The 24,928-nt window shown below is 43.4% G+C and overlaps 1 protein-coding gene across 4 annotated transcripts in view; it reads left to right on the forward strand.

Annotated features, from left to right (window-relative positions):
* Positions 1-24,928, forward strand: part of LOC118400340 (sodium channel protein type 8 subunit alpha-like) — a 151,606-nt gene that overhangs the window by 100,971 nt on the left and 25,707 nt on the right. For 2 of the 4 annotated variants that reach the window (XM_052473589.1, XM_052473588.1), the window contains 7 exons: positions 4,859-4,922; positions 5,102-5,243; positions 6,568-6,774; positions 7,451-7,768; positions 18,450-18,782; positions 19,791-19,926; positions 22,421-22,659. In XM_052473589.1, coding sequence (XP_052329549.1) covers positions 4,859-4,922; positions 5,102-5,243; positions 6,568-6,774; positions 7,451-7,768; positions 18,450-18,782; positions 19,791-19,926; positions 22,421-22,659 — 1,439 coding nt within the window. Of the gene's footprint in view, positions 1-4,858; positions 4,923-5,101; positions 5,244-6,567; positions 6,775-7,450; positions 7,769-18,449; positions 18,816-19,790; positions 19,927-22,420; positions 22,660-24,928 lie in introns of all 4 variants that reach the window. The other 2 variants (XM_052473586.1, XM_052473587.1) reach the window with 1 other exon arrangement.

The following is a 24,928-nucleotide window of genomic DNA, read 5'->3' on the forward strand; positions in this document are numbered from 1 at the left end:
GGCTGTAACCTAACAAAGTGGGATAAGTCAAGGGGTCTGAATACCCTCCGTTAACACTGTACATAGGGCAGCAGTTTCTAAGGTGCGTGGTAGAGTACCGGGTGGTAGCCGGCTAGTAACAGTGACTAAGTTCAGGGCAGGGTACTGGGCGGAGACTGGCTCGTGGTGACTATTTAACAGTCTGGTGGTCTGGAGATAGGAACTGTTTTTCAGTCTCTTGGTCCCAGCTTTGATGCACCTGTACTGTCTCTGACTTTTATATGGTAGTGGGGTGAACGGGCCATGGCTTGTGTGTGTGAGGTCCTTGATGATCTTCTTGTCATACTGGGTGATGTAGATGTCCTGGAGGGTAGGCAGTGTGCCACCTGTGATGCGTTGGGCTGACCGCACCGCCCTCTGGAGAGCCCTGCGGTTGCAAACGGTGCAATTGCCTTACCAGGCGGTGATACCGCTCGACAAGATGCTCTCAATGGTGCATCTGTAGAAGTTTGTGATGGTCTTAGGGGCCAAGCCAAATTTCTTCTGCCTCCTGTTGTGTCTTCTTCACACTGTCTGTGTGGATGGACCACTTTGGGTTGTCAGTGACGTGCAGGCCGAGGAACTTGAAGGTTTTCACCCTCTCCACTGCTTCCCCGTCGATGTGGATAGGGGTGTGCTCCCTCTGCTGTCTCCTGAAGTCCACGATCCACTCCTTCATTTTGGTGACGTTGAGGGACAGGTTATTTTCCCGGCATCACTCCTCCAGAGCTCTCAGCTCATCCCTGTAGGCTCTCGTCATTGTTAGTATCAGGCCTACCACTGTTGTGTTATCTGCAAACTTGATGATTGAGTGGGAGACTTGCATGGCCACGCAGTCATGGGTGAACAGAGTACAGGAGTGGGCTGAGCACGCACCCTTGTGGGGCCCCCATGTTGAGGATCAATCAGCATAGCAGAGGTGTTGTTGCCACCTGGGGTCGGCCCGTCAGGATGTCCAGGACCCAGTTGCACAGGGCAAGGTTCAGACCCAGGGACCCAAGCTTAGTGATGAACTTGGAAGGCACTATGATCAGCTGATAGCCCACCCTCTTTTCTCAATGTCAATCATGTCTTTAGGAGGCACTGTAACTAGCTTGATTACAATTTGTGATGATGAGTGAGTGTGTTTTTGGAGCTATTGAATTTCAAGATATGAATCAAACTTTATACATTTTCCATTTGGAGCACCTGCCCCCTGAAAGGTCTGTGCATGGCTCTGCAACCTCCGCAATTCAAGTTTTTGACACAGAGGAGGATGCCAGTAACTTTACGATGAAACTTTATCAATGTACCAGCGTCAGTAATTGATCATACTTTTGTCATGCTACTTTGATCTGGTTTGATCCAAATATCATCCAATTTGATAAACATTATTATGACTGTGCGGCACCTTTAACACTGTTTATTCAACACTGGAGAATATGCTGTGTAGGCCATCTCCATTTCACATTTACAAGTCTCCTAACTTTAGCTGTGTGGCACTAGCAGAGGCTCCAAAGTATAATATGCAGCACTTACTGTATCTAAACTATATAGAAACTAATTTCACACATATAATAGTATTAGCCTAAATACAATATTAAATTGACAGTCTGATGGGTGATAATATTATTAATTGTGAACGAAGAGATTGATGAACAGCGCAGCGTTTGTAGGCTAGTTGACACAGAGGCACGAGGACAAAAGCTTCTTCCGAACAAAAAGCAACTTTTTCAAATCCTCCTACTTTCACATTAAAGGCAGCACGGCTTGACAAGTCTGATTTGCAGGGAATTGATAAACCATGGTGCTATCCTGGGGTGCTGAATCTTCGCTTTTGCTCTTATAGCTTATCTGTTAATTTAGTGCAGCATCCGATATGTCACAATAAGTGGGTTATCATCAAGTAAAACAGCCACAAACTTTCCAAATTCCCCTGATAGCCAGGTGCAAAGGGGAGAGAAAAGGAACTAGCAAGCTGGCTGACATCTTTCAGTCAAAGGTAGGGTAAAAAAGATGTAATTCGCATTGTAATAACCTCATAATATTTTACCAGTCGACCAACAGTACTACATAGGCCTGCTTTAAAAAACAGACTACATCAACAAAGTAATGTGGTGACTTTGGGAGAACTCAATTAATTATATTGCAGCAAATACAACAAGAAACCGTTCGATTCCTGTGTACTGTGCATTCGGAAAGTTACAGCCTTACTAAAAAATGTATGACATTTGTTTTATCCTTAATCTACACACAATACCCCATAATGACAAAGCAAAAACAGGTTTTTCTCAATTTTAGCAAATTTATTATGAAACAAAATAAAAAAAATACCTTATTTACATCAGTATTCAGACCCTTTGCTGTGAAACTCGAAATTGAGCACAGGTTCATCCTGTTTCCATTTATCGTCCTTGAGACGTTTCGACAACTTGATTGGAGTCCATCTGTGGTAAATTCAATTGATTGGACATGATTTGGAAAGACATACGCCTGGTCCCATAGTTGACAGTGCATGTCAGGACAAAAACCAAGCCATGAGGTCGAAGGAATTGTCTGTAGATCTCCGAGACAGGATTGTGTCGGGGCACAGATCTGGAGAAGGGTACCCAAAAAATATCTGCAGAATTGAAGGTCCCCAAGAACACTGTGGCCTCCATCATTCTTAAATTGAATAAGTTTAGTCCCACCAAGACTCTTCCTAGAGCTGGTCGCCCTGCCAAACTGAGCAATTGGGGGACAGGGCCTTGGTCAGGGAGGTAACCAAGAACCTGATGGTCACTCTGACAGAGCTCCAGAGTTCCTCTGCGGAGATGGGAGAACCTTCCAGAAGGACAACCTTCTTTGCAGCACTCCACCAATCAGGCCTTTATGGTACTGGCCAGACGGAAGCCACTCCTCAGTAAAAGGCATGACAGCCCGCTTGGAGTTTGCCAAAAGGCACCTAAAGACACCTAAAGACTCTTGAATCATGATACATAATAGGGATAGATTCTCTGGTCTGATTCTCTGGTCTGGCCTGAATGCCAAGCGGTCTGGTCTGGCCTGAATGCCAAGCGGTCTGATTCTCTGGTCTGGCCTGAATGCCAAGCGGCACGTTCGGAGGAAACCTTGCACCATGCCTATGGTGAAACAGGGTTGTGGCAGCATCACGCTGTAGGGATGTTTTTCAGGGACTGGGAGACTAGTCTGGATCGAGGGAAAGATGAACATAGCAAAGTACAGAGAGATCCTTGATGAAAACCTGCTCCAGAATTCTCACGACCTCAGACTGGGGTGCAGTTTCACTTTCCAACAGGACAACGACCCTAAGCACACAGCCAAGACAATGCAGGAGTGGCTTCGGGACAAGTCTCTGAATTTCCTTGAGTGGCCCAGCCGGAGGTAAGACTTGATTCCGATCAAACATCTCTGGAAAGACCTGAAAATAGCTGTAATCGTTACCAAAGGTGCTTCAACCAAGTACTGAGTAAAGGGTTATAATACAATATAATCCATTTTTAGAAAAAGGCAACAACAAAAACAGACAACCTGGAAAAAAACAAAGGGTCTGAATACTTTCCAAATGCACTACATATTTAACAATTTACATTGGTAGCCTATAAGAACAGTTTTTTTGCTGGTAGGTTATTTATATGCTTTTAAATATAATTTCCATTTTGAACAGGAATACCCGGGATAACCGGGAGGAGTTTGCAATTTTCTTGGGAAGGAACATGTGTAGACTAGCTAGGTTTCCATCCAATTGGCATCAGATTTTAATGCAATTGTTAATGCATGTTCTAAAATCTGCATAAATACAATATGCACATTTTTCCACCAGAGATAGGTTTCACGCAATATGACTTGTTGTGGATAAAAGGTAGTGCGTGATGACAGTTCACATCAAAATAACTTTTGTTGTTAAATTCCCAAGTACCGAATACAAAAATACAAGTTAAATGGGTTTTGATCGCATTTTCAACACTACTGATTGCTTTCATAGTGTTTATTTAGCGAGTGTGCCCACTCTGTTTTGGCACATGCTCTTTAGCCAACAGCCCACAGACACAGTGCGGGTATAGCCTACATGATGAGATTATGGACAATATTATTTTTATTTGTTAAACGGCAGCCAAGCATCAATTATCATGTCACCAGAATAAGACTAGATATTTACTAGAAAGGAGCATCAAGCTCATCACCTTGCACTTTCACCACCCTGTGAAGTTCATAATTTATTTAACCTGTAGCCTAATAAACTGCATGCTTTCCTGACGAGTTGTAGTGGGAGGACCGTGATTCCAAGTCTACTTCGATTTGACTGTTATTATATCAATATTTGTGCATAAAAGCATTTCCACTGACATTTCTCGCATAATTCATTTTACCAACACAAAAAGATCCTACCTTTTTCTAGAATATTTAGTTTTGTCTACATTTAGGAACATTTTTCTGTTTCCATCAGGCCTGTTATGAAGTAGTTTTAAAAAAAAATCCAACATACTTTACTTGCATAAAAAGGTTGGTTGGAAACCTGGTTATTTTATGGAAAATATTCAACCCTAATGTGCAGGAAGTTAAAGTGGCAGGGCAGCATTGGGAAGAGACGGACTGAGGGTTCAGAATTCATTAGGGGTCATTACAACATGACTAGACGGAAATACATGTTTGTGGACATGATTAGATGGAAAGACATTTGTTTGTACATTTCTGGTTAAATAAAATAACATGCAGTAGTACAGTATATCATGAATTATGGTGAGTCCACGGCACATCGGAAACAGACATAATTCCACATAACCATAAGAGTCTGAATCAGGCTAATTGTCTGAGTAAAGATGAAAATGAAGACATATTGACATGTCCATCACTTTTTCAGCCAACTTCTACATCCTTCCCGGGCAGCTGGATGCTCTGCTGTGTGGAAACAGCTCAGACTCAGGGTGAGTCGCATGCTCTATTACTACAAACAAACTTCCAGTAAGTTGGAATAGCCACCATACAAGAGAACAACTGAGAACATAATACTAACATAACTAGGACGTTCACACAACATAAATTGGAAGACTTGCTTGAAAATCATGACTCCCCCTCCTCCCCTCTGTTCGTTTCTTCCTCCCAGGCGGTGCCCTGAGGGCTACACGTGTATGAAGGCCGGGAGAAACCCAAACTACGGCTACACCAGCTTTGATAGCTTCGGCTGGGCCTTCCTCACTCTCTTCCGCCTCATGACCCAAGACTTTTGGGAGAACCTCTACATGTTGGTAAGGCCGAGTTTGTCAGACAGAAAATGTATACTGGAATAACTCCTGCTTGTAATGGCGCAAGCCGTGTAATTCAATGCAGTCGGCTTGGAAGAGCATTGAAACCAAAGCGATGGATTGAGACGGCTCTATCTTGTTCCTTTGAGCTGGGGACTGTCAGTTCAGCAGTACTGTCCTTGAATGATTCATTTGGTTATTATTATATATATATATATGCCATTTAGCAGACGCTTTTATCCAAAGCGACTTACAGTCATGTGTGCATACATTCTACGTATGGGTGGTCCCGGGGATCGAACCCACTACCCTGGCGTTACAAGCGCCATGCTCTACCAACTGAGCTACAGGACCACTGTTATTAAAGTTGGTATTTCTGCCCTGTCTACAACATGCAAAGAAACCACCATCAAACTTACAGTACATGACAGTGAATCAGCAAATAGCCTCTCAGCACTTACGCTCTCTGGGTTTCTTTGCCCTTTGAGTCAAAAAGTAAAATTGTGGGTCGATGACTGATTCCTGTCAAGGACTGGTCTGTCTCTTGATGAAAGGCTGCATGGATTCTATCTCAAGAGTTGAATCTGATTTCTGGTCGGTCGTAATCTATGTCACACCTGCAGGCAAATGTACGTTTACAGGGGTGTATCCTAAAATAAATATGTAAAGTGCTCAAAACAAAGTAAGTTAGTTGGGAAAGACATTTTGTAGATAAAACAATAAGTAGCATATTGTTTTTAAACGTGTGCAAGTTTTTCTCCTCTGACAAAACAAAAGCTGATTCAAAGGGGGTGTGGCAGATTTAAAAACACTTCTGTGGTAGGATATACTGTATTAGTGTCCTTGGTAAAAGGTGGCTATTGAGGAGGGGAGGACACTATTATAATAGCCTTGTTTTCTCCTAATTTTGTATGCCTATTGATATAGATTATGCATTGTATAGAGACAGGCTTTCATATTCATTATTGTGCGCTTTTATAGCCTACATTTCACAAGTGCAAAAAAAGTGCACACTCCTGGTATAGACGTGCCAACACCCTCACGGCTCCCATGTCTGGAGCCATTCCCAGAGAAACCCATTGGTTGATGTTAAAGCACTGCTAACTGTGCCACAGATAGAAACTCCATTGACAGACATGCACACAGAAGTACCTCAACTCTGGAGAAGCATGGGAGTATACAACTCCAATAGAAAAAGCTAAATACTGCCACTCTGAACAGTGAATGAATCAAGATGATCATGTTTATTAATTGTGACCATTGTAACAGTATATGTTGTTTCTCCTTGTTTTCCGTCTTTCTCATGCCTCCTCTCCCTCCCTTCCAGACTCTGCGAGCGGCAGGGAAAACCTACATGATCTTCTTTGTGTTGGTGATTTTCGTTGGATCCTTCTACCTGGTCAATCTGATCCTGGCTGTGGTGGCCATGGCCTATGAGGAGCAGAACCAGGCGACGATAGAGGAAGCTGAGCAGAAAGAGGCCGAGTTCAAAGCCATGCTGGAGCAGATCAAGAACCAGCAGGAGGATGCACAGGTTAGTCCTTCCCCGGTTAGCCTGGGTGGTGAGGCGTCTGTCTGTCTGTCTGTCTGTCTGTCTGTCTGTCTGTCTGTCTGTCTGTCTGTCTGTCTGTCTGTCTGTCTAATTGCTGTGTCTGTCTGTATACGTCTCACTCCCTTCACCTCTCCCTTCTCTTACCTGCTCTGTCTTGCCACCCTTCAGGATGCCCAGGTTAGTCACAGACTGGGTGTGGGTGCTGTCTGTCTGTCAGTCTGCCTGTCTGTCTTTTGAAATTGTTATCGATTTCATCATTTTGTTTAAACAAAATTGTAGCTTATGTTAGTAACTTCAGTTAATGCTACTCGGCTGTACCAAAATCAGGTGTTTCTCATCCTAAAAGGGTGTTTTCCATGTGATAACGTACTAGTGAGCCTGTTTTTAGGACTTTAATATCCATGACTTAGCAAAACCTGTTTTCTCATGGCTTTGTCTTGTTCCTCTGCAGAAGACATATGCTATAGCCTACTGAGTAACTCATGCTTCATGCTAAGATATTGTTTAGCAAATATTCAAATCATCAAAAAGTGATTTGAATCAGAGAAAACAAATCCAATCAGAATCGATAAGAATAATTGGGGTCAGCCCTAGTCCATCTGTCTGACTCCCTTCACTTCTCCCCTCTCTTACCTGTCCCCCACCTCCTCACCCTCAGGCTGCTGCCATGGCGACCTCGGCGGGCACGGTTTCGGTGGGCGACGCGGTAGAGGGGGGAGACGCAACGGAGGGCGGTGGGCAATTATCACGCAGCTCCTCCGAGGCGTCCAAGCTCAGCTCCAAGAGCGCGAAGGAACGACGCAACCGCAAGAAGAAGTCACGTCAGAAAGAGGAGGAGAAGAAGGAGAAGGGAGAGAAGGGCGAGAAGGTCGACCACGAGAAGCATGTTAAGTCAGAGTCGGACGACGGCAGCAAAAGGAGCATCTTCCGTTTCCCGGGCAGCCGGCTTGGACGCAAAACGTCCATCATGAACCAGGTAAAATCTAGCACGAGACAATAAAAGATAAACAATTACTTCACATTTTACTGTGTTACAAAGTGAGATTCATATGGACTTTAATAATTATTTTTTGTCAACGATCTACACAAAATACACCATAATGTCAAAAGGGATGAAAAACTTAAAAAAAGAAGAAAAATATCAAAAATAAATCACTTGTATATCTTGAGTCAATGTAAGAAACAAATTGGGCAGCGATTACACCTAAGTGATTTGCACACCTGGATTGTGCGATATTTGTGGATTACACTTTCGAAAATTCTTTAAGTTAGTCATTGATCATTGCTACACAGCCATTTTCAAGTCTTGCCATGCTTAAGCAGATTTAAGTCAAAACTGTAACTAGGTCACTCAGGAGAATTCACTGTCTTCTTGGTAAGTAAATCCAGTATAGATGTGGCTTTCTGTTTTAGGTTATTGTCCTGTTGAAAGGTGAATTTGTCTCCCATTGTCTGGTGGAAAGTAGACTGAACCAGGTTTTCCTCTAGGATTTTGCCTGTACTTATCACCATTGTGTTTCTATTTATCACGAAAAACACCCCAGTCATTGCGAATGTCAAGCACACCCACAACATGGAGCGTCAGAGGTTCCTTTCCGTATCGGCCAATGTTGTGATGGCATCGCTGGGGTCTAAGGTGGTTTCTGCTTCACCTGGGTCTACGGTGGGCTCTGCTATTCCTGTCATTTGTGGGGGGGCTAGTTAGAGGAGCCCCTAGTGGGGTTAGGGTTGGACTGAGGGCTCCGGCTCGAAATGGACAACAGCCATCAACCATTATTATGGGAAGCTCATGGTTAGATTGGTGGAAGTCCGAAATACCTGTACACTTCGTTTTCCTGGAGCTAGGGTATTGGAGTTATCAGAAGTCATGCCCACCATCAAGAAACAGATTCCTGCTCTGAAAAAAGTTTTTGCATATTGGGTCTAATGATATTATGCGTGTGAAATCTGCAATGCAAAGAGACAATTTCATACAGCTCAGAGAATGCTCAGAAATTAGCAGAACATAAAATTGTCTCTGGCCCAATTCCATCTCCTCGCCGTTGTGGGACTAGCCGTCTTTGGTCTCCTCCCCAGTGGTTAATGCATGTGACCGAGGACTTGGGCATGTCCTTCGTTGACGATTTTGACTCCTTCTGGAATAGGCCTGGCCACTTTGTGGAAGACAGTATTCACCTTGGTGAAAATGGCTCCCGGCTGTTGTCATCAAACATTGGAAAGGTTCTTGGTCAACTAAATTGATGTGAGGACAATATTAGCATTACATGTAAGTCCGTTTTTACCATCTCCTCTTTAGTCACTGAGAGTTCCACATGTTTGTTTCTGAAAGTGGTGACCTGCCTAATGGTGCTAACTGGAGAAATATAATTGCTATTCCTACTTTCTTTTCTTTTCCTAAAAGGTGTAATCCAATTTTTGAGTCTCTTGTATTGGAGCTCTGTGTGATTTGAAATGCAGAAAAGGTTTGACATTTTTACATCTTAACATTCATAGTTTATTACCTAAAATGGATAATATCAAGATCTGGATCTCTCAGGCAGACCCTGATATTTTTATTGTATCTGAAACCTGGTTGACTGATACTCTGAGGTTGCTATGGATGGTTACAATGTGTTTAGGGCTGATAGGAAAGGCAAAGGTGGTGGTGTTGCTATTTCCACAAATAATCTGATCATTCAGAGATCCTCACTGAATTCTGGAGAGAGTTTGCTGCACTGAAAGTAAAGGGGCTGAATAATTTTGCACGCACAATTTTTCAGTTTTTGATTTGTTAAAATGTTTTGAAATATCCAATAAATGTCGTTCCACTTAATGATTGTGTCCCACTTGTTGTTGATTCTTCACAAAAAAATACAGTTTTATATCTTTATGTTTGAAGCCTGAAATGTGGCAAAAGGTCGCAAAGTTCAAGGGGGTCGAATACTTTCGCAAGGTACTGTATGCAGTATTATTTTAGTGCCTTGTTGCAAAAAGGATGCATGTCTTGCTATATGTTTTATTATGTACAGTATTCCCTTTTCCCCTCTGTCATTTAGGTTAGTACTGTAAAGTAACTACAATGTTGTTGATCCATCACAGCCATTAACCTTTTACTGCAGTGGGCTAAATCAGGTGAGTGTTTCTTGGTAGTCTTAAAAACAAATCTACTTTGAAACAGAAGTATACACCTCACAAACATTGTCATGGGTAAAAGAAACCCCACCTGTACCAGATTTATATACAGTGCATTCGAAAAGGATTCAGACCCCTTCCCTTTTTCCACATTTTGTTACTTTACAGCCTTATTCTAAAATATATTTTTAAAAAAATTTCCCCTCATCAATCTACATACAATACCCCATAATGACAAAGTGAGAACAGGTTTTTAGACGTTTTTGTAATTGTATTAAAAATAAAAACAGATAGCTTGGAACCTCCAAGACTCTTGGTGCTGGCAGCCCAGCCAAACTAAGCAATCTGGGGAGAAGGGCCTTGGTCAGAGAGGTAACCAAGAACCCGATGGTCACTCTGACAGGAGCTCCAGAGTTCCTCTGTGGATATGGGAGAACCTTCCAGAAGGACAACCATCTCTGCAGCACTCCACCAATTTGGCATTTATGGTTGAGTGGCCAGACGGAAGCCACTCCTCAGTGAAAGGCATGTGACAAACCACTTGGAGTCTGCCAAAAGGCACTTAAAGGACCATGAGAAACAAGATTCTATAGTTTGATGAAACCAAGATTGAACTCTGTGGCTGAATGCCAAGTGTCATGTCGGGACAAGTCGGGACAAGTCGGGGCGGTGCAGCCGACGGGTTTCTCCACGCATCGCGCCGACAGAAACAAACATCTTTCTGGTAAGAAGAGTGGCGGGGGCGTATGCCTCATGACTAACGAGACATGGTGTGATGAAAGAAACATACAGGAACTCAAATCCTTCTGTTCACCTGATTTAGAATTCCTCACAATCAAATGTAGACCGCATTATCTACCAAGAGAATTCTCTTCGATTATAATCACAGCCGTATATATCCCCCCCCAAACAGACACATCGATGGCTCTGAACAAACTTTATTTAACTCTTTGCAAACTGGAAACCATTTATCCGGAGGCTGCATTCATTGTAGCTGGGGATTTTAACAAAGCTAATCTGAAAACAAGACTCCCTAAATTTTATCAGCATATCGATTGCGCAACCAGGGGTGGTAAAACCTTGGATCATTGTTACTCTAACTTCCGCGACGCATGTAAGGCCCTGCCCCGCCCCCCTTTTGGAAAAGCTGACCACGACTCCATTTTGTTGATCCCTGCCTACAGACAGAAACTTAAACAAGAGGCTCCCACGCTGAGGTCTGTCCAACGCTGGTCCGACCAAGCTGACTCCACACTCCAAGACTACTTCCATCACGTGGACTGGGACATGTTTCGTATTGCGTCAGATAAAAATATTGACGAATACGCTGATTCGGTGTGAGAGTTCATTAGAACGTGCGTTGAAGATGTCGTTCCCATAGCAACGATAAAAACATTCCCTAACCAGAAACCGTGGATTGATGGCAGCATTCGCGTGAAACTGAAAGCGTGAACCACTGCTTTTAATCAGGGCAAGGTGTCTGGTAACATGACCGAATATAAACAATGTAAAAAAACAATATAAAAACTTCCTGACGGGCCGCCCCCAGGTGGTGAGGGTAGGCAACAACATCTCCTCCCCGCTGATCCTCAACACGGGGGCCCCACAAGGGTGCGTTCTGAGCCCTCTCCTGTACTCCCTGTTCACCCACGACTGCGTGGCCACGCACGCCTCCAACTCAATCATCAAGTTTGCGGACACACAACAGTGGTAGGCTTGATTACCAACAACGACGAGACGGCCTACAGGGAGGAGGTGAGGGCCCTCGGAGTGTGGTGTCAGGAAAATAACCTCACACTCAACGTCAACAAAACTAATGATTGTGGACTTCAGGAAACAGCAGAGGGAACACCCCCCTATCCACATCGATGGAACAGTAGTGGAGAGGGTAGCAAGTTTTAAGTTCCTCGGCATACACATCACAGACAAACTGAATTGGTCCACTCACACTCACAGCGTCGTGAAGAAGGCGCAGCAGTGCCTCTTCAACCTCAGGAGGCTGAAGAAATTTGGCTTGTCACCAAAAGCATTCACAAACTTCTACAGATGCACAATCGAGAGCATCCTGGCGGGCTGTATCACCGCCTGGTACGGCAACTGCTCCGCCCTCAACCGTAAGGCACTTCAGAGGGTAATGAGGTCTGCACAACGCATCACCGGGGGCAAACTACCTGCCCTCCAGGACACCTACACCACCCGATGTTACAGGAAGGTCATAAAGATCATCAAGGACATCGACCACCCGAGCCACTGCCTGTTCACCCCGCTATCATCCAGAAGGCGAGGTCAGTACAGGTGCATCAAAGCTGGGACCGAGAGACTGAAAAACAGCTTCTATCTCAAGGCCAGCAGACTGTTAAACAGCCACCACTAACATTGAGTGGCTGCTGCCAACACACTGTCATTGACACTGACCCAACTCCAGCCACTTTAATAATGGGAATTGATGGGAATGATGTAAATATATCACTAGCCACTTTAAACAATGCTACCTTATATAATGTTACTTACCCTACATTATTCATCTCATATGCATACGTATATACTGTACTCTATCATCGACTGCATCCTTATGTAATACATGTATCACTAGCCACTTTAACTATGCCACTTTGTTTACTTTGTCTACATACTCATCTCATATGTATATACTGTACTCGATACCATCTACTGTATGCTGCCCTGTACCATCACTCATTCATATATCCTTATGTACATATTCTTTATCCCCTTACACTGTGTATAAGACAGTAGTTTTGGAATTGTTAGTTAGATTACTTGTTGGTTTTCACTGCATTGTCGGAACTAGAAGCACAAGCATTTCGCTACACTCGCATTAACATCTGCTAACCATGTGTATGTGACAAATACAATTTTATTTGATTTGATTTGTCCTTGAGAGGCTCAGCCAGAGCCCGGACTTGAACCTGATCAAACATCTCTGGAGAGATCTGAAAATAGTGCATCGACACTCCCCATCAAACCTCACAGAGCTTGAGAGGATCTGCAGAGAATAATGGGGTAAACTCCTCAAATACAGGTGTGACAAGATTGTAGCGTAATACCCAAGAAGGTTCAAGGCTGTAATCGCTGCCAAAGGTGCTTCAACAAAGTACTGCGTAAAGGGTCTTAATACTTATGTAAATGTGATATTTTAGTTTATTATTTTTAAAACATTTGCAAAAAATTCTAAAAACCTGTTTTTGCTTTGTCATAATGCAACAAAATGTGGAAAAAGTAAAGGGATCTGAATACTTTCCGTGTGCACTGTACATCACAGAAGACTGAACTATAACAAATCCCGGACAAGCTCACCTGATTCCACTTGTCAAATAATCATAAAAAAACACAAGAAATAAGAAAAATATGAAATACACAATTAAGTAAGTAAGCATACTATATACTGGAAATATTTAAAAAGTCAGTTTCAATATCATATTAACATGTGCAGGGATACTGGAGTGATGGCGGTAGATATTTATAGGGGCATGGTGACTATGCTACATGATATAAGATAAACAGTGTAGCAGCAGCTTGCATGTGGGTGTGTGAGTTTGTAGAGTCAGTATAAATGTATGTACATATTATGTGTGAGTGAAGAAATGATGGAGTGAGTGTTTGTGTGTGTGAGAGTGTGTGGAAGTGTGTAGGGCCCTGTGAGTGTGTAGGGCCCTGTGAGTGCGTAGGGCCCTGTGAGTGCGTAGGGCCCTGTGAGTGCGTAGGGCCCTGTGAGTGCGTAGGGCCCTGTGAGTGCGTAGGGCCCTGTGAGTGCGTAGGGCCCTGTGAGTGCGTAGGGCCCTGTGAGTGTATAGGGCCCTGTGAGTGTGCATAGAGACAGTGCAAATACTGAAATAAAGGTCAATAAAGATACAAGGTCAGCTCGGTCTGTTTGCTATGTATCATATTGCTTAGGGATAGAAGCTATTCAAGACATGATGCACTGGTACCTCTTGCCGTGGGCAGCAATACTATTTGTCTATGGCTTGGATGGCTTGGATGGTTGGGGTCTTTGACGATTTTCTGGCCGTTCTTTTCACATCGCCTGATATAGAGGTTCTGGGTGGCAGGGAGCTCGGCTCCAAAATGGGAAACCCAGCCGCAAGCTGCCCAGTGACACAAGCCTACCAGACAAGCTAAATGCCTTTTATGCTTGCTTCGAGACCAGCAACACTGAAGCATGCATGAGAGGGCCAGCTGTTCTGGATGACTGTGTGATCACGCTCTCCGTAGCAGATGTGAGTAAGACCTTTAAACAGGTCAACATTCACAAAGCCGCGTGGCCAGATGAATTACCAGGACGTGTACTCAATTCATGCACGGACCAACTGGCAAGTGTTTTCACTGACATTTTCAACCTCTCCCTGGCCGAGTCTGTAATACCTACATCAAACAGATGACCATAGTCCCTATGCCCAAGAAAGCGAAGGTAACCTGCATAAATGATTACCGCCCCCGTAGCACTCACGTCGGTAGCCATGAAGTGCTATGAAAGGCTGGTCATGGCTCACATCAACACCATCATGCCAGAAACACTAGACCCACTCCAATTCTCATAACGCCTCAACAGATCCACAGATGACTCAATCTCAATCACACTCCACGCTGCTCTTTCCCACCTGGTCAAAAGGAACACCTATTTGAGAATGCTATTTATTGACTACAGCTCAGCATTCAACACTGTAGTGCCCTCAAAGGTCATCAATAAGCTAAGGACCCTGGGACTAAACACCTCCCTCTGCAATTGGATCCTGGACTACCTGACGGGCTGCCGCAGGTGGTAATGGTAGGCAACAACACATCTGCCACGCTGATCCTCAACACCGGGGCCCCTTAGGGATGCGTGCTTAGTCCGCTCATGTACTCCTTGTTCACCCACGACTGCATGGCCAAGCACAACTCCAACACCATCATTAAGTTTGCTGATGACAACAGTGGTAGGCCTGATCACCGACAAAGATGAGACAGCCTATCGGGAGGAGGTCAGAGACCTGGCAGTGTGGTGCCAGGACAACAACCTCTCTCTCAATGTGTGCAAGACAAAGGAGCTGATTGTGGACTATAGGTAAAAGGAGGGCCGAACACACCCCCATCAACATCGACAGGACTGAAGTGAACATCTAATCAAATGGTTACCCAGACTATTTACATTGACCCCCCCATCTCTCCCTCTTTTACACCTCTGCTTTTCTCTGTTGTTATCATCTATGCATCGTCATAACTCTACCTACATGTACATATTACCTCAACTAACCAGTGCCCTCGCACATTGACTCTGTACCGGTAGCCCCCTGTATATAGTCTTGCTGTTGTTTTTTACTGCTGCTCTTTAATTACTTGTTAGTTTTATGTCTTCTTATCCATATTTTTTTAAACTGCATTGTTGGTTAGGGGCTCGTAAGTTAGCGTAAGTTAGCGTGACAGGTGACAGAGCAAGAGCGGTGTTTGTCAGACCAGAAGACATCTGCGGTGAAAGGTGACAGAGCTAGAGCGGTGTTTGTCAGACCGTCGTATAAATTGCTCTTCTCTGTCGTGTGTCTATGGAAAGTTGAGACCCTAAGGAACACGATGGTCCACATGCATCTTGGGACTCGTCTGTAGCATCTGAACAGTTTGGGCTACACACTAATATGACCCCTCTGTGTAAAGGCCTCACACGACTCGTCTGAATGTCCCCCGGTACCAGTCCAAAAAGATTATGGAAGTGTACTGTATATGGAGTTTAGTGTTTAGTGACCGCAATAAGGGGTTATATACATGTAAAAAAAAAGTTTCCTGATCTTTTTTATGTCTCAGATATAGGATAGACACTTAATAACTTTTAGATTGCTGTTGTTCCACGTAGTGAATCTGTCATTCATTGAGTTTGTATTGGCAAATAGCAGTAAGGCCCCCTCCAAAATGTTTTTTATATATTTTTGGGATACTTCAAGGGGTCTTATCAAATAGCAAAATGATCCGTGGTATGACCTTTTTTTAAAACAATTCCATATATCTTAGTATTTTGTGTAGATGAATGACAAAAAAAAAATACAATTTAAATCCCACAAAAAAATCAAAGGGGGGGTGAATACTTATGATATGCACTGTACATTATTATCAATATTCATTTGTAGGCCAGATGACATTGATCCACCATTGTTTAATTCACCATTATTAAACATTTATTGACTACTAGTATACACTTTTCAGTAGTCTTCTTCAATCATCTTGCTCCAAATCAGGGGTAGGCAACCCTGGTCCTGGAATGCCACAGACACTTCATGCTTTTTATTTAACTGACCTGGAAGACCAGGTGTGTTGAATTTAGGCAATCATTGAACTACTCAATTATCTCAGTTGGACAGGTGTCATGCTTCGTTGGAACAAAGCCCTGCAGTACCCACGGCACACTAGGAACAGAGTTGCCTACTCCTGTACTACATAGCGGTTAAGCTGATAAATTGTTAACTTTTTTTTAAAGTACCACATTTGGTAAAGTAGATTTATGCACAATGCTGCCGACAGTAACACTATTTTACAATTCAGAAGGACTGCTTTGAGGTAAAGGCACCAAATTTGTCACAGAGCTAGATGTATGGACCCTGAAAAGATGGCTGTCGACTGTAACACTACTTTGCAGTTCAGAATAACTATTTTGAGATAAATCATAAACTAAAATGTGTTTTGTTTATCAGCTTAACTGCCTCACTATGTAGTGCAGGTGTAGGCAACCATGTTCCTGGTGGACCCCATCACAGATTTGGCCCCTGGGGGTATGGCAGCCATCTTGCTAAATGGCTGCAGACTGTAAAATGTTAATTACTAACCTTCAAACTAGAAAAAGTCATGGCCTACACTTCTTTGACTTTAAAAAAATGTTGGGAGACACAAGGGTCTCTAAACTATAACTATAATATAATATTACATCTTGTCTGGGTAACCATTTGATTAGATGTTCAGGAGTCTTATGGCTTAGGGCTAGAAGCTGTGTAGAAGCCTTGTGGACCTAGACTTGGCGCTCCATTTCCGCTTGCCTTGCGGTAGCAGAGAGAACTGTCTATGACTTGGGTGACTGGAGTCTTTGACAATTGTTTTGGGCCTTCCTCTGACACTGCCTAGTAAAAAGGTCCTGGATGTCAGGAAGCTTGGTCCCAGTGATGTCCTGGGCCGTACGCACTACCCTCTGTAGCGCCTTACAGTCAGATGCTGAGCAGTTACCATACCAGGCAGTGATTCAACAGGACAGGATGCTCTCGATGGTGCAGCTGTAGAAACCTTTTGAGGATCTGAGGACCCATATCAAATATTTTCAGTCTCTTTAGGGGGAAAAGGTGTTGTCATGCACTCTTCATGACTGTCTTGGTGTCTTTTCAGAGTCCATAAATCTAACTCTGAGCCAAATTTGGAGCCTTTCTCTTAAAATAGTCCTTGGTTGTAAAATATTGGTACTGCTAGGCAATCATTTTCAAATGTGGCTGCCATTGCCCCCAGGGGCAAAATCTGTGGTGGCGCCCGATCGAAATATTTTCATGATATATAAATCTAACTCACTGCCAAATGTGTTTTGCTTATCTCAAAATAGTTATTCTGAACTGCAAAGCAGTGTTAGTCAGCAGCCTTCTTTTCAGGGTCCATAAACCTAGCTCTGCAACAAATATGGTGCCTTTTCTTCAAAGCAGTTCTTCTGAATTGTAAAATAGTGTTAACGTCAGCAGCCATTTTGCTGCCAAGCCCCCCAAAAAAAAAAAAAAAGAAATCTGTGGTGGCTTCATATCTACATTTGTTTAGGGTATATAAATCAAATTGAGTTCATCACTAATGATGTCATATCAATGTTAGGTTTCAAATTAATATAAGTGACAGAATTACTAAGGCCTCTCCCTCTATCCCACTGTTTCTTCTTTCTCTCCGTCCTGGTGAGAGTCCATGATGTTGCATTGTGCTGACACATCCTCTGTCAACACTAGTGCAGAGGACAGTCGTTTTAGTGTAGCAGCAGTGACTGTACATTACACCAGTCTTGGCCTGTTTGGTGTGAGGGAAGGGAAGGCTAGAGAGAGACATGCTTTCACAGGCCCCCACTACATTATTGATAAGCCCTTTTCATGAATCTTTCACTGCCCTGCTGAAAGCAATAATCTAGCTGTGTTTTGTCATCGCCCTGCCTATCACCACCCTTACCCCCCTGGTTTAAAAAAAAGTTACCTGTGAGAGGCCCAGTCAGAACGGCTTACTAAGCAAAACGGACCGTTGCGTACATTTGTGTGCCTGATTTCTAAAGTGGCCATCTTCTAGTCATTAGTTGCTGTGTCTTTACATGTCTGAATGAACCATTATCTCTCATTTCTCTTTCTGAGGCTACTTCTCTTCCCTGTTTATCCTATTTGACCTTTTTGTCTTTCTTTCCGTTTCTCATTCTTTCTGTCTCTTGCTCTTTTTCTTATCATCTCACACCCATCCCTCCTTTCTTTCTCTGTGTCTTCTTCTCTTCCATCCCCACACCTCCATCTCTTCCTTTATTTCTCTTCTCTCTCTCCCTTTCCCCCCTTTCCCTCTTCCTTCTCCAGTCTCTCCTCTCCATCCCGGGCTCTCCATTCATGTCGCGGCACAACAGCCGTAGCAGCATCTTCAGCTTCAACAAGGGCCGCCTTCCAAAGGACGTGGGCTCGGAGAACGAGTTTGCCGACGATGAGCACAGCACGGTGGAGGAGAGCGAGGACCGCCGGGGCTCCCTGTTCATCCCCTATCGCCGTAGCAGCTACAGCGGATACAGCCAGGGCTCATCGCGTCTCATCAGCCCACTGGCGCCCCACACCGGAGGGAAGAGGAACAGCACGGTGGACTGCAACGGCGTGGTGTCGCTCATCGCTCACCAGCCAGGCGGACGCCTTCTGCCTGAGGTGAAAATAGATAAGGCAGCCACTGACGACAGTGTAAGGACGTTTTCAGTCTGGTTTCCACTCCCTTTCCCTTCTCTGTCCTCCTCTCTTCTTGTCTCTGAAGTTCTGGTTCCTTCCTCTTCTCTTTGATTTTCCCTTCTCGAGACTTGCTCAGCACTCACAGCCGTATTACACACACTCCATTCTCTAGTCTTTATTTTCTCCCCCTCCCCCGCGCTCCCTTTGCTTCAGCTGCTCTGAGTGGCGCACTCTTCCACCAATGAAAAACAACAGATTCCTGGCTTCCATTACACTGTAGTAACCTTTCTATTAGCCTAGTAGCCCGTTTCAAAGCCTCCTGCATAGAAGTACGCAGTGTCTCTTGGTAGCACCTATCTAGCAAACAGATATCTCTGTTGCCATGCCCCATCCACAACAAACATTACTAGAAACTCTCTCCCCTCTTAATCTCTTAATCTTTCCTCAAAACCAGTTTATTCTGTCTGTCTTTTGCCACCATTTCCCCACCTCTCTTTTGTCTTTCCCAAGCTACAAAAAAACTGAACCTTTTTCTAACAAAAGCATTCTTCCTCATCCTAGCTAGCATGGTAGTTTGACTTCCCATTACTTCTGTCCAATCCAAGCCAAGCTTTACCTTTTTACCTACTCTCCAAACGTAGCATGGTACAGTGGCTGTCTTGAATTCTCTTTTCTTATTGGATACATGCATGCTCTTGCATGCAGGTTTGGGAAGGGGATATGACTGCTATATGTTTTGGGTGGGATAAGACGGTTTACTTAGAATGGGATAATATTGTAAGGGGTGGGGTTAGTGGCACTTTTTAGTGTCTGTTGTATGGGATCGGGTTTTCGTGTCTGGTGTGTGGGATAGGATTAGATATTGGTCTCTCTCTGTGTGTGTGTCAGACACAAAGGTATAGTGATTGGACTGGTTTCAAGGTATGTGTATTTATGTAAGGCCTCTGACGGGTGTTTGTGTGTGTGTGTGTGTCCTCTCCCTGAGCGCAGACCACAGAGGTGGAGGGGAAGAAGAAACACTCAGGCTCCCTGATGGTGTCTGTGGACCAGCTTGGCCGCAACAAGGACCGCGCCAACAGTGTGATGAGCGTGGCCACACACACACACTCGCACACTCTACTGGAGGGTACGGAACTCACACACTCTCTTACACACTGGGTACCCTGGACTGGAGGTGTGGCTTAGTAGGGTCATGGCTATCAGATCTTTTTAGGCCACCTGTTAGAATACATGTAATTTCTATATATATATATAATTCCTTTCTGGGTAACAAATAACTATCTTACTGTGATTTTTTTTAAATAAATATTTTTGCTAGGTCTGTCTGGGAGTGGTCTGCGAAAGGTGCCTAATGGGAGGGATGTGTAATCTGAAAACTAGCTGTTATTGGCAGAGAGGGGAGCAAACTTATACCGTATGGTGATGTCACCAGTTGGTCCAAAACCCCCACCCCAAGCTGAAACTTAATGTAATCAACAATGTTAATATTATATAAGAATATGTAAAATACATACACTTCCGGTCAAAAGAATTTAGAACACCTACTCATTCAAGGGTTTTTCTTTATTTTTATTATTTTCTACATTGTAGAATAATAGTGAAGACATCAAAACTATGAAATAACACATATGAAATCACATAGTAACCAAAAAAAGTGTTAAACAAATCGATATATATTTTATATTTCAGATTTTTCAAATAGCCACCCTTTGACTTGATGACAGCTTTGTACACTCTTGGCATTCTCTCAACCAGCTTCACCTGCAATGCTTTCCCAACAGTATTAAAGGAGTTCCCACATATGCTGAGCGCTTGTTGAAGGCTTTTCCTTCACTCTGCAGTCCGACTCATCCCAAACCATCTACATTTGGTTGAAGTTGCGGGATTGTGGAGGCCAGGTCATCTGATGCAGCACTCCATCACTCTCCTTCTTGATAAAATAGCCCTTTAACAGTCTGTAGGTGTGTTGGGTCAATGAGCTGTTGAAAAACAAATGATAGCCCAAACCAGATGTAGATAGCGTATCACTGCAGAATGATGTGGTAGCCATGCTGGTTAAGTGTGTCTTGAATTCAAAATAAATCACCCCCACACCATAACACCTCCTCCGCCATGCTTTACGGTGGGATATACACATGCGGAGATCATCCGTTCACCCACACCTCGTCTCACAAAGACACCGCGGTTGGAACCAAAAATCTACAATTTGATCTCCAGACGAAAGGACAGATTTCCATTGCTCGTGTTTCTTGGCCCAAGCAACTCTCTTCCTATTATTGGTGTTCTTTAGTAGTGGTTTCTTTGCAGAAATTTGACCATGAAGGTCTGATTCACACAATCTTCTCTAAACAGTTGATGTTGAGATGTGTCTGTTACTTGAACTCTGTGAAACATTTATTTGGGCTGCAATTTCTGAACTTATCCTCTGCAGCCGAGGTAACTCTGGGTCTTCCATTCCTGTGGCGTTCCTCATGAGGGCCATTTTCATCATAGCGCTTGATGGTTTTTGCGACTGCACTTGAAGAAACTTTCAAAGTTCTTGAAATGTTCCGGACTGACTGACCTTCATGTCTTAAAGTAATGATGAACTGTAATTTCTCTTTGCTTATTTGAGCTGTTCTTGCCGTAATATGGACTTGGTATTTTACCAAATAGGGCTGTCTTCTGTATCCCCCCTTGTCACAACACAACTGATTGGCTCAAACGCATTAAGACGCTTTGAAATTCTACAAATTAACTTTTAAGTAGGCAGACCTATGAAGGTAAATGCATTCCAGGTGACTACCTCATTAATCTGGTTGAGAGAATGCCAAGAGTGTGCAAAGCTGTCCTCAAGGCAATGAGTGGCTATTTGAAGAATCTCAAATATAAAATATATTTTGATTTGTTTAACACTTTTTTAAACACTTAACACTTTCCCCCCCTCCATATTTTTGACGTCTTCACTATTATTTTACAATGTAGAAAATAGTAAAAAATCAAGAAAACCCCTTGAATTAGTAGGTTTTGACCTGTAGTGTACATATTCACAGAACATTTAAATTTGTAGTATACAAATATAACTATCTGAAAGCCAAAAATAACTATCTGAAAGCCACACCTCCAATAAGCCATTCCCCATTCATCTGATAAGCTGCCACCTCTACATTATATTATTAAAATGGTAGAAAATGGAACCCTCTTCATCACAAAAAGGTTCCATTTTGAACCTTTACAAAGAGGTTCCTCAAAAGACACTTTCAGAGGGGTTCCTCAAGGAACATTTTTGACCTGAAAAGGTTTCACCACTTGTGGAGGGTATGGCTGCCTTTGTCCTCACGTCCAAAATATCACCTTTCAACCCCTTCCCAGTTATACTATACTGACCTGACCACAAGACAACGTAGAGCGGTTATAGCAATATTTTTTTGTGAATCCCCCCCCCCCTCCTATCTCCCTCTCTTTCGCGCTCTCTCCTTCTCTTTTCTCTCTTCCTCTCTCCCTCTTCCTCTCTCTCTCACTTTTCCTCTCATTCGCTCTTTACCACTTTCTCCCTTTCCCTCTGTCTCCCTCTTTCTCTCGGTTTACCCCTTTCTTCCCCTGCCCTCTGGTTTTTCACTCCCTCCCTTTTCCCTCTACAGAGCTAGAGGATTCTCAGAGGGCGTGCCCATCATGGTGGTATAAGTTTGCCAACATGTTCTGTGTGTGGGACTGCTTTCCTATCTGGTTGAAGATCAAGCATGTGCTCAACCTGATCGTTATGGACCCCTTTGTGGATCTGGCTGTCACCATCTGTATTGTCCTCAACACCCTCTTCATGGCCATGGAACACTACCCCATGACCCCTCGCTTTGAGGAGACGCTGTCAGTGGGAAATCTGGTGAGCAACAGTCAAGTGGACAGTGTTTAGTGTGTAGGGTACCACAAGATTGTCTCATCGTGTGATTGGAATGTTTCTCACATCCCATTATCCAATTTCTCTGCCTCTGCTCCACATGTTTCTGTCGCTGTATCTTTCCCCCCATGTGTCTGTATATCTCTCTCTCTCTCTCTCTGTCTCACACTCCCCTGCCCATCCTGTGATGATGGACGTGTAGCACAGGTCTCTCAGAGTACTTCTTTGCTGGTTTAACTTAAGTCCTTTCATACACGCACTACACTCTGCCATTCGATGGGAATTCATAAAACATTCAGCTCCATTTTAAAGCAACCAGCTTGCTCCCCTTCTTTAACCACTCAGGCTCTCTCTCTATCTCCGTTTCTCTCCCCCAACTTTGCCTCTCTCACTCTCGACCCATTTTCTTCTTGTTTGTTTGCCTGTCGCCTTTCTCCTCCATCTCTTCCTGCTGATTTAGCAGTTCTAACATGGCAGAACAGGGGTGTGTCCAGGGGATGGCAGGGTTGGTTGGGGGATACATTAAAGTTGAACGTAACCTGATCGATCTGTACTTTAAGTGGAGCATACTGCTAGGTAAGGTACGAGGCTGGTGTGTGAATGTGAGGAGAGGTTAGAGAGGGTATCTGTGGTGTCCACTTGCTCTTAGATATCTCAGTACAGTACCAGAGTCCCTGGCATGTCCGTGTGAGGTCATAGGAATTGGCGTGGTGTCGGGTGAGATGTGTCATAGAGGTTGCAACCTTATATCCGTCCAATTATGGCTTATGTGAGCGCATGGGCCGCGCCATTGAGGCTATCACCATTTTGAAGAAGTCAATGTTCTACTTCATGATCGGCTGATCCCTTCTGATGACATGGTTGAACATGACTCCAACTGGGTCATCAGTAGGGATCAACCAATGAAGTTGGAAGTCCCACCCAGTTGACTACTTCAAAATGGTGAAAGTCCTCAATGGCGCTGTCCTTGCTAATACGGGCTTTTGGCCACTACAATCGTCTAGCCGTCTCTGTGGCTGGTGTCAGCAGCGATATGGGAATTTTTTTTATGTATTTATTTGAGGTCACAGATGTTGGCATGGTGTCAGGGGTGGTGCAGGATGAATCATTGAGTGCTCTCTACAGTGGCGATTGGTCTACAAACATGGCATGATACAACCCTCCCTGCCTGACTGGTAGTGGGTGGGTGGGTGGGTGGGGCACTGCTCTATGAACTTGTCCTGCCAGGACAACCTCCACCAGCACTAAGAGTCCAATACATTTTTAATCAGCACTACATCAAACAAAATGCCATGCAAGCAAGATCTGTTTTGCATTTTGCTCTTAAATTTCTGCATTTAAGCGGAATTTCTACAAATCACAAGTTCTCCATGATTTTAACCTCCATGTTCTGCAGCACAGCATAGCACGCACAGATCAGAACTCTCAGGTACAAATCTTGAGCAGACATTTTGGGGTTTCTATCAGAATGATATGTTATAATATACTACACACTTATCATTTAAAACAAATATATATACAGATATAGTATCTTAATTTGATCACTCTGTTGTCGCAGATAATTTTCCTGCGCTGCATAAATTCACTGAAAACAAGCAGATATTTTTCTTTCACTAGATTTCACACCTAAACTATAGCCTACTGTAGCCTATCAAACCTAATTTTCTGTTAGAAATTATCACTTCATTAAAAAAAAAAAAATCCTCCTGTTGCAATATTATTTTACTTCTGCAATGAAACTGGTCAAATTAAGATCTGACATCTGTAGTACCAAATACAATTTTTTTTAGGCTTGTAACCATAGCTGATCCCGTTTTGGTACTATATAGAACCATTTTTTGAAGGTTCTATAAAGAACCATGCTCATAAGGTTCTAAATGGAACCTGTATGGTGCTATAAAGACAACAAATTACCTAGCAGCAAACCTGCTTACACCAATCCCATACTGTAAAAAAAAAAAGTTGATTCAACTTAGTTGTAAGGCAACCAGTGCAATAGGATTGTGAGTTTGCACAACAAAATAGCATTGAAATTGATACAATGTACAATTGTAAGGCAACCAGCTGCAATAGTATTGGGCATATAGCTGAACTAGGGCTGGGCGCTATGGCTTAAAAATCTTACCTCGATTATTTTCAGACTTATGGGCGGTTCATGATATATATCTAGATTTTCTCTAAATGAGCTTTGTGTATCATTAACATTTCAAACCGTCAGCAATAATGTCATGAATTCAGGGCTTGTGAAATTCTA

Source organism: Oncorhynchus keta, chromosome 21 (genome assembly GCF_023373465.1).
Source record: "Oncorhynchus keta strain PuntledgeMale-10-30-2019 chromosome 21, Oket_V2, whole genome shotgun sequence".
NCBI lineage: Eukaryota > Metazoa > Chordata > Actinopteri > Salmoniformes > Salmonidae > Oncorhynchus > Oncorhynchus keta.